This window comes from Eptatretus burgeri, chromosome 12 (genome assembly GCF_056783735.1).
Source record: "Eptatretus burgeri isolate ZD-2024b chromosome 12, Ebu_testis_v1, whole genome shotgun sequence".
NCBI lineage: Eukaryota > Metazoa > Chordata > Myxini > Myxiniformes > Myxinidae > Eptatretus > Eptatretus burgeri.
In genome coordinates, this window is record NC_140972.1 from 45,645,445 (window position 1) to 45,656,223 (window position 10,779).

A 10,779-nucleotide genomic window follows, 5' to 3' on the forward strand; every position below is an offset into this window, starting at 1 on the left:
GTCTTAAAAGCTTCAAAGCTTGCAACATGCTAAAATAAACAAACAAATATACGTTAAGCCCGAATGCCGCGATGAAATCCGCACAGGTACATCCGGGCAAAGCAAAAGGTTGCTCATTCTCACTCGAAAGAAGTTTCCAGTCAAATTCATGGTCAGAAAGGCTCAGCCAAAGTTGCCCAAGTGCTGCCATGCTCGACTTGCAACAGTAAGCACTTTGGATGCAGTGGATTCCAATTGAACTATGGCAAGCGGAATGGCGAATAAAAATACGGATACAAGGAAAGCAGATGGGAAACATGGGATGACCCTAAACCTCGAAGGTAATCTTCTAAACATTCAAACCATGTGGTTTTTCTGGGCATTTTGCGAAATGTAGGATTTGCTCCAACTGCTTACAAACACGGCTCACCACTCATGTAATAGTGGTGAGCTGAGTAACTGGCAACAATATTGGAACCATCGGCCAAGCAAGCATTGTTCTTCTTACCGGCTAATGAACAAAGCAAACGTTGCATTTGACCTCACGTTAAAGCAATGTCCATAAACACAGGTCATTGGATAAAACTTTACGTTTCACAAACATCATTTCAAAACATCAGCAAACACCGTACCAATGGTGGGTGCTTGGAAGCCTGCTCACTGGTTTCCTCCGGCCTTTCTACCTGCAAAGTGAGCATCAACACGTGTGATGGGGAGCTCGGTTCACCGGGGGACATATTCTTTATCCTTGCAGTGACCCTACAGCAGCTTATCATCTGTTACGTCCACAAACCACCGATGAACCAGAATCGACTGCGAGTGGCCTGCTGCTCTGCCAAACGCCATTATCTCTGCTCCTACGTTGGTCCGTCTTTCCTAAGGGTGAGACGATCCCAAAACATATGTGGTAGGCATTCAGGGAACTGGGATCCACTCCCCGAGTGCTCATTCTGTAGAGATACTGTACTCGTAGCCATTTACCTGGTTTATCATGGACACTGCATGTCTGAAGGCCCTTTACTTTAGTTGCAGAAGCAAAGAAAGCAGTCTACATCTAAACTGAATGTATTAAGTGATTTCAGACTTTGACATCAACGAGAAGACATACAGATAGATACATATTTGCTAACTTATGCCATTAGACCTACCTGATTGTTTCGGGACTTGTGACGTTTTGCTGCTGTAATAATAATGATAATAGTTCCCTTACAAGAAACTTCAATGCAGGAGGAGGCCATTAGGCCCAGGGCTGGTACATTGGTTGCCAACCTATGGTTGTTTGTCATGCTCAATTATTTTTAATTGCTGAGCGTCAAGCAAGGAAGCAGCACGTACCATTGCTGAAGTCTTTAATACGATTCGGCCGGGGTTGGAGCCACCGATCTCCCAGACTTAGAGCGGACTCTCTCACAATTACACCACTTATATTAGGCTGGTACAACAATGCAGTCCCCGTACAAGTACTATGATTACAGCAGTGTACGTACGGTAATTCACTTGATACATCTTCAAAATATTTAATATCCCAGTTTCAGAAAACTCATGGAAACGTGAACTAAAAGTGATCATTAAAAACGAGGACGTAACGCGTGACCTGATGATCCCATCAAAGGTGAACATGGCAAACAAGGCGTTGCAACTGGAAAGTACTTTGGTACAAAAAAAAAAGAGAAGGCGGCATTGGTTATTGAGGTGTTAATCGCAGTGATTTTGGACTAAACGATGCAGAAATCAAGAAAATGACCAAACAACAAGACCTCAAGAATGAAGTGAGAAGATCCTGGAAGCTGAAGAATGCCAAAGTTGTACCAGTGAGAGGTGGACCGACAGGAATGATGACAAAGAACCTCACAGACATATATTAAACACCATCTCTGGGATTATCACTACAAACAAACTACAGTCGGAAGCTCAGTAACGATCCTGAAGAGAGCCCTCGGCACAAAACTTTGAAAATAGAAAACTTCACAGCTTGGCCCATGAATCGTGACCCCTTACTGAACTGAAGGTGGATACTTCGAGACCTGGGAGGACTCCACTTCACCTTCTGAAACCCGCATATGGAGGTAACAACCAATGTGACACACACACACACACACACACACACACACACACACACACACACACACACACACACACACACACACACACACACACACACACACACACACACACACACACACACACTTTGTTTCTCTTTAATCCACCATGCATGGTCCAACAGGTGCAATATGAATTGAAAAATGAGAAAAGACATCCATAAGGAGACAATTTATGTGCAATATTTTCCCTGAACTTCTTCAAGGTCCAACATGCACCAAGGGAAGGGTGTGTCACTGTGAAGCAGTTACAAAAGGGTGGAAAATGACGAATGAAGCAAAATGTACGCAGTGAATGAAATTCATGCTATTGGCATTAAACGAACAAATATAAATGTTTTCCTTTTCATGGTTTCAACTTCAAAGCAGATTTGACTTTTGTCTTATGGCACGTGATTCTTGCTGTATCTGAAGAAGGGCCAAGCAACTTTGGCCCAAGACTTCTCAAATTCCCATGACTCATTGCCTGATCCCCCCCCCCCCCCCCCAACACAGACACACACAAACCACCAAAATAAAGGAATAGCAGTGAGGGTAATGGAGCATTATGTCTCTCATCTTTATATTGTGGCTACGCAGTGATCTTGTACATCGTTGAACATCTGCAAGGTCTGCTCAACTGTTGTGCAAAATTTCAGCAACCCCCAACTACTACAACTACTTCTTCAACGGCTCCAATTATTTCCACCATCTCGTGGTGTCGACCGTGGAACCTTTTTGGCCCAGTCTTTTACGAACCAGCTGGCCATGCCTCACGTTTGACTGAAGGTGGCAGAAATTTGTTCAAGGTGCTGGCAATCACTCGCCTACTCTTTGCAAAAGACAGCGTTGGATATTTAACCTCCACCATTGATCAATAGTCCGGCAAGCGGGTCCTCAGGCTCAACGTTCATTTGATGGATGGTGCACATATTTATGAATCGCCCTGCCTGCACAACTCGAGGATGGCGGGATATAGCTGGGTCGATTCAAACCCAGGCGAGACAGCACAGAGGCGAGTGCACAAAACACTCTCCCCACCAGCCGTCGGAAGTCCCTAACTAAGTGTGTAATTTAGTTTCCACCCCCATATCTGAATGGGGGCTGATCGCAGGTAGACGGACACATTCTGACGAAGATTATTCTCTTACCCTCAATGGATTCCTGGCTGCACAAGCTTTTCCTCCACGGCCACTGTAAAGGCAATCAGCTCATTCTATTTTCCAATGTTATGAAGTGAATGGTGTTTACCACAGTAACTCATTGATGCAATTCAAACATGTGTAGCTGATCGTAATTTGTAAACATGAAGTACAAATTTTGTTTAAAAAACAAAACAAAAAAAAAATAAAACTGGACCGGCACTCTTCAACGTTACGACCACCAAAATTATTACATCACCATGCATACTTGTACCAAGTTTGATTTCAATCCCTTCAGCTGTTCTCAAGTATCAGTTTTACATGACATGACCTCAGATCTTTGACCTCTTGACCCCAAAATCGACTCAGTTCATCTTTACATCATTATACATGCTGTGTATCAGGTTTGGTCAAAAGCCAATCACTGGTTCACAAGTTAGTACGGTAACAGAATTGTTGCCAAACATGACCTCTGACCTTTGGCCTCTTGACTCCAAAATCTAATCAGTTAATATATGTATAATCATACATACTTGTACCAAGTTTGACTTCGATCCCTTCAACCGTTAAGTTATCGCGGTAAAGAACTCACGGACGGACAGATAAACGGACGTAGGCATACACAGACAGCCAGACAGACAACCCAAAAATATAATGCCTCCGGCAACTTTGTCGGTGGAGGGATAAAAAAAAAACATTTTGAATGTGGGAGACAACAGTTTTGTTTTTTATTTATTTTATTTATTTTACAGTATATAAGGCTCAGAGTGGAGCTGCCACATACACGTCTCACACACATGGATATACAGACGAATACACTAGACAACACAAGAGTGTCAGGCGAGAGAAACACGGCCACTGAGCTTGGGGTTGGGGGGGGGGGGAGGATGAGATTGGAGGGTAATGCGGAGGGCTATCAGTTCTGGGGGAACTCTGGGTACCAGCGACATCACAACAATGGTGCCACCTTTCTCACCGCACTCAGCGGGGCAATTCCTAATGATGAATCTTTGTCGAGAAACACGAGCAAAATGAAGCACCGGGTTTTGTAAACTTTGTCGCTGAATTCTTATATCATTTTTGGGAAATGACAGTGCGTGAAAGTCGATCATTTACACCAATATCTCAGCTGTTCATCTACACCAAGAAGGTTGTCCTTTTGGGTTGCCATTAGCAATGTAATGAACTCTTGATGATCAAAGAGATAAAAGCAACACCTGTATTAATGTAAGAGAAAAAAAAAAAACCTGTTTGTATTTTAAAGGTAAGAATAAGATGGGAAATCCAAAGTAGTTAATTTAAAACAATTTAAAAGGCATGGTTTGTTGAAGCTAGGTTGGTGAGCGGTTGCCAATAGAGAATCTACTGATATAAAACACAGTGTGTATTTGTCCGTCCACCTTCATTAAGACGATTTCAAGTCGGGTTTTAAAGGCCAATCTTTTAACATGACTGTGTGTTCACGGCAGTCTTTGATGTCAACTAACTAATGCTAGCAGACTGGACAACGACCTTAATGTCCATCCGATGGAAGACACACTTTGTGACAAAACGTCCTGCCTACAAAGCACCAATCCGATGGTTTATAGTCATGTCGGAAATCCAACTCAGACATGGCAGCTCAAAGGTAAGTGCGCTAGTCCTGCACCATCCTGTCAGACAGATAATAAACACTCAAGACAAGGATAAAAAGCTTCCATAATCACAGGTTTTTTTAGCCACTAAACTGAAAAAAACCTGTACTTTAGGAATGGTGTAACAAAGCGAGCAAAAAAAATAACTGCTTTTTACCTTCAGTACAAGTGAGAAACCGACAGTGAGAGAAGGGAGAGAAGTTGCTGATTGCATTTGCGGTGTTTCACTCAATGACGCTTTCCTTGTGATGTAAACACCCGGTGATTTGAAAACAACAAACCAATGACATGATCCACGGCTCACAGTATCCAGCCGATTGTCCTGCGTAATACGGAGTGCCTGATCTCCTCAAAGAAGAAAACCTGTACAAAATAATTTGGTTCCTGAAAACTTCACAAATGGTGGGAACAATATTTAACATAACAAGGACAACAAGGAAATCCAACACAGGTGGAGGCCATTCAGCCCATCATGCCTGCACGAACACTACCCAACCCAAGATCCAAAGAAAAAAGTGTTTTTAATTAATGAAAGAAAAAAAAATTGTATTTTTTTTGTTGTAATTTTTTATTTATTATTATTATTATTATTATTATCATTATTATTATCTTTTCTTCCCCTCAGAGAGAGGGGGCATGGGCCTGGTTAAAAACACACATCAACCACACAACCCCCCTGAACAAAACCTCCACCAACAGGACTCCATACACAATCACCCATCAATACTCAAACCACCGAAAAGTCTTATCAAAATCCCCACACCCCTCTATCTCCATAACTTCCAGGTACCTATCTAATTCTAAGTAAAAGTGATCTACTTTTTCTACTGCCACTACCTTTCCAGGGAGACCATTCCATGCATTAACTACTCTCTGAGTGAAAGACCCCCGCCTAACTACCGTCTTAACTCTCCATTTTTACTCTCAGGCTATGGCTCCTGGTTCTGTCACTGTCTACTCTGTTGAATAATTCATCTGCACTTATTTTATCTGTACCTTTCATTATCTTAAACATCTCTATCATATCTCCTCGTAACAGCCTCCTTTCAAGTGAATAAAGCCCCGTCTCCTTCAACCGCTCCTCATAGCTGAGTCCAGCTAGGCCCGGAATCAATCTAGTAGCCCTACGCTGAACCTTCTCTATGGCATCTATGTCCTTCTGGAACTGTGGTGACCAAAACTGCACACAATATTCTAGATGTGGCCTCAGTAAATTCCCATACAATGTTAACACCACCTCTTTTGATTTATAATTGATCCCCCTCCTTATACAGCCGAAAACCCTATTTGCTTTACCTATAGCTTCCTGGCTTACCTCCCGTATCTATGACCACCCCCAGATTCTTCTCCTGTGTGACACGCTCCAAAATTTCCCCTTGCATCCTATAATCGCTATTTTCATTGTTCTTTCCCATCCCCAACACCTTACACTTGCTCAGGTTAAATTCCATCTGACAGTCTTTTGTCCAATCCATACAAGTATCAATACTCTCTTGTACCTGTTCACCACCCCCTCTGCTATCCACCTTACCTCCAAGTTTTGTGTCATCCGTAAATTTGGAAAGCTTACTCTTTACCCCATTATCCAAATCGTTGATATAAATAATGAATAGTAATGGTCTGAGTACTGATCCTTGAGGTACCCTACTACTTGCATCTTCCAAGCAAGCATCCTCCCACTCACAGCCACTCTTTGCTTCCTATCAATAAGCCAGTTTGCAATCCAATTATCTACCTGACCAGCCACTCCACAAGCCCTCACTTTGGCTAACAACCTCCGAGGTGGTACTTTATCAAATGCCTTCTCAAAGTCTAGATCAGGGGTTCCCAAACCTAGGGTCGTGACCCAAACTTGAACCCCCCCCCCCCACTCAAAATCTCAGTTTTTGAGGGGGGGGTTCATGTCAAAAGCATTTTCTCTGACAATTTTTATCATAGGTACACTAGGTACCAGTATCATTTGGGTTGCGAGGCAAATGTGATTTCAAATTTTGGGTCATGGACAAAAAAGTTTGGGAACCACTGGTCTAGATATACTACGTCCACTGCCTTTCCCTCATCCACCCAATCAGACACTGCTTCATAGAACTCTAAAAGATTTGTTAAACAGGAACTACCTTTGGTAAACCCATGCTGACTACCTTTAATTAGTTTGTATTTGGTTAAATGGTTCCTCATCCGGTCTTTAATTGATGTCTCCAACACCTTCCCCACAAGAAGTCAAACTTACAGGTCTATAGTTTCCCAATTCTTCTCTGGATCCTTTCTTAAATAATGTTGTTACATTTGCTACTCTCCAATTCTCCGGTACCTGTCCTGACTCCAGTGAGCTATTGAAAATATCCGTTAACATCTCGCTTACCTGCTCAGTCACCTCCATCAATACTCCCAGGTGAATATTATCTGGACCCAGAGCCTTATCTTCTCTTAGATTACCGAGCTGTTCCTTTACTTCCTCCACTCCAACCTGTATCTTCTGTAAAAGCCTTTCCTAACCTCCTTGATAGATACTCTCAGCTATTGGCAATTCTCTTGACTGTTCTTGTGTAAAAGTTGAAGAAAAATACCTGTTTAATAAGCCTGCCATCTCATCTTCATCACGAACCACTCTCCCGGTGCTCTTCCTCAATGGGCCCACACTGGTCCTCACCTGTTCTTTTCCCCTGATATACTTAAAGAAAGCCTTGCTATTATGTTTAATATTCTTAGCCATGTCTTTCTCATACTCTCTTTTGGCTTGTCGAGTAATTCTCTTTACTTGCCTCTGTTTACTCCGATAGTGATATAAATCTAACTCCAGGCATGTTATTTTAAACCTAATAAATGCCTTTTGCTTCTCCATAATAGCGTTCCTTATCTCACGACTCAACCACCCTGGTCTCTTTCTACTTCTAGTTTCACACCTCATTGGAATGTACTTACTCTGCACTCTACACATTTGGTCCTTGAAGGTTTCCCATTTCTCTGATGCCAATTGTCCTGTTGTTAGAGTCTCACAATCTACATCACCCAATTTTCTCCTCATACCCTCAAAGTTTGCCTTCCTGAAATCTAATAGCCTTACCCTACTATCCTGAACTCTAACCCTCAAAAGAATCTTTGCACACACAATGTTATGGTCACTTGCTCCTAAATGCTCCCCAACCTCCACCTCCCACCATATTGGGATCGTTACTAAAAAAGGAGGTCTAACACTGCACTCCCCCTCGTGGGCTTATCTACAAACTGGGTTAAAAAGCAATCTTGGAATAAAACGAGGAAATCCTCATCTGCTCTGCCCTTTCCCTGTTTCTCGACCCAATCTATCCCTGGCAAGTTAAAATCCCCCATTAATCAATATTCTTCCCTTACCACATGCCCCTTTGAATTCTTCATGAACTCCTCCTTCCTCCTATTCCTTCCCACCCAGAGCCCTATAAAAGCATCCTACCAGTATCTTACTGTTTTTACAATCTCTAATCTCTACTCACACAGATTCCTCAACATTTATTCCTTCCTTAATATCACCCCTTTCTCTTGAAAAAATGCTGTCCTTTACCCAGATTGCTACTCCTCCTATTCTCTCCTTCCCATCACACCGATACATCTTGTAGCCTTCTAATCCTGTCCTCCAGTTACTCTCCTCCTGAAACCATGTCTCACTCACGGCAACTATATCATACTCCTCGCTATCTACTGTGGCTTCAAGCTCTTCCATCTTATTATTTAAACTTCTGCCATTGGTATAGAATATATTTAACTTTTCCCTTCCTGAAATTCTATTTTACTGCCTGGCCTTACTCATCCCAATTACATCATCCGTTCCTTCCTTTATAGCTTCCCCACCCTCGACTGACCTAAAAAAGCCTGAATTCCTTCCTCAATTCCCACTGCAAACCTTGTTGCCCCCTTTCTATTTAACATACAGCCATCATTCTGGAAACACTCCCTTTGTCCCCTCAATGATTCTCACTGCTTTCTAAATGTAAAGGCGCTGTCACACCTTGACGTTTTAGCCAGCAATGGCAACGTATAAAAATGTATGTAAAACGTTGGCGTACGCTGAAATTTTGAGGTTTTTTTGTTTGTTAAAGTTTTGGTCGTATTCATAACGTGTTGGTCGTGTGCATAACATATTAGTAACGGGCACAGAACGTTTTGTTGTCTTATAGATAACTTATACCAACGAATGCTTAGCCTGTTGTCGGCGTTCACAACCTATACCCAACGATAGTCTAACTTAGGCATAGCGTGGCAGCGTATCGTCAACGATTACGTGAGGTTTTCTATTCATAGGCTGCAACTTCACTTTTAATAAATGGCTGTCACTCGCCTATTGATTTTGGACGCTGGTGCTCGGCAATTGAAATCGTTTCCATTGAACGAGTTAAATCGCTTCCACTCGACTATTGAAATGATTTTCACTGAACGATTTAAATAAATGCCTGTCACTCGCCTATTGTTTTTGGACGCTGGTGCTCGGCAATTGAAATTGTTTCCATTGAACGAGTTAAATCGCTTCCACAGCACTACAGTCACGGCACCAACAGCAGCAGGCTCAGTGCCAGCCTCATGCCAGGCTCAAGCGGATCCCTGTAGAAGGTGTACTGCTTGGTTATCCTTGGACCCACTCTGGCTAGCAGCTCGTCGAACATCGCTGGGGGCATTCGCAGGAAGTTGATGAAGGATGCATGGTCCTCGTTCCGGAGTTCCACCATGAGCTGGTCATATATGCCGTAATGGCGTCGCCTCCCGATCCATGGTCTGACCCAGTTCCTTCTCCTCCGTTCACGTCTTCTTCTCCCGGCTCTATTGACACGCAACTGGTGCAGTGTCAACTTGATGTTGGAGGACAGGTAGGTATTGTCGTCTCCTCTATTTCTCGGAATGACAAGGACATGTACTCACCACGAAGTCTAAAAAAAGATGGATTCCTCCTGTAAAGCCCCTTTTTATATACCAATTCCCCTAATCGCTGCCAATACACCATTATACGGTATCTGTAAGCTAGAAACGCGTTCAGTAAGTTCTGTGGTCGTCCTGAAGAAGTCAAATACGTCTACATATGTATTTGTGCGTAGGACATGCTTTACAAATAATTCCCAAGCACGTTACTCATAGGTTATAAATAAGTCACGGGTACCCTAAACATTACTTTGACATGTTTCGACGTATGAGGAACTTTCAAGTAACGTGTTGCGAAGTGTGAACAACGTTCGTGTAGCGTGCTTACAAAACGTTACTCATAGGTTAGAAATAAGTTTTGGGAACGCTAAACATTACCTCGACGTGTTTCGACTTATGAGTAACTTACAAGTTACGTGTGTCGACGTGTGTCACCGATCGCATAACGTGCCTACAACTTATGGCCAGCGTAGCGGAACGTGTGAGTCATACGCCGGCATACGTCGTAAAATTTCAAGCATGCAAAAATTTGAGGTCAACCCAAAAGTACAACGTTTAAAGCCAGCATACTACGACGTATGGCAGTGTTTTTCAGCGTGCTTTTAACGTATACAAAACGTACCCATAACGTATTCAACGTGTGCCAGCGTTTTAGACAAATTTTTCATAAATCAGCATACGCTGGCGAAATCATCAAGGTGTGACAGCGGCTTAAAACCTTCCTCCCGACACCATTCTTCGAGCCATTGGTTGACGTCTATTGCTCTGCTGATAATTTCTATATTGCTTACTGATCTTGGGAGGATCCCAGAAAACATGACCTCACAACATCAATAAGATTTATGGACATTTCCTGACAGCAAAAATAAATACATGAATAAATCTTGCCTTTAGCAGTTCAAAAAGGTTTTCTTTACACCTGTTAAAAGTCCAGGTATTTGTTTTGAAGTCAACAAGAGTGCATGAAACTAATCATGGAACTGATGTGTACTGCGTGAGGGAGGAAGAAATCATTGCTTGTGAGGAAGGGTCATATATTTGCAAATCCAATGTATGAATATA

General features: G+C 42.5%; 1 protein-coding gene across 5 annotated transcripts in view; it reads right to left on the bottom strand.

Annotated features, from left to right (window-relative positions):
• Positions 1-10,779, bottom strand: part of LOC147015529 (protein AF-9-like) — a 180,375-nt gene that overhangs the window by 48,186 nt on the left and 121,410 nt on the right. For 3 of the 5 annotated variants that reach the window (XM_085850346.1, XM_085850345.1, XM_085850343.1), the window contains one exon: positions 612-662. The exons of the other annotated variants lie outside the window; for them this stretch is intronic. In XM_085850346.1, the coding sequence (XP_085706472.1) occupies positions 612-662 (51 nt within the window). The remainder of the gene's footprint in view (positions 1-611; positions 663-10,779) is intronic. 5 annotated transcript variants of the gene reach the window in all.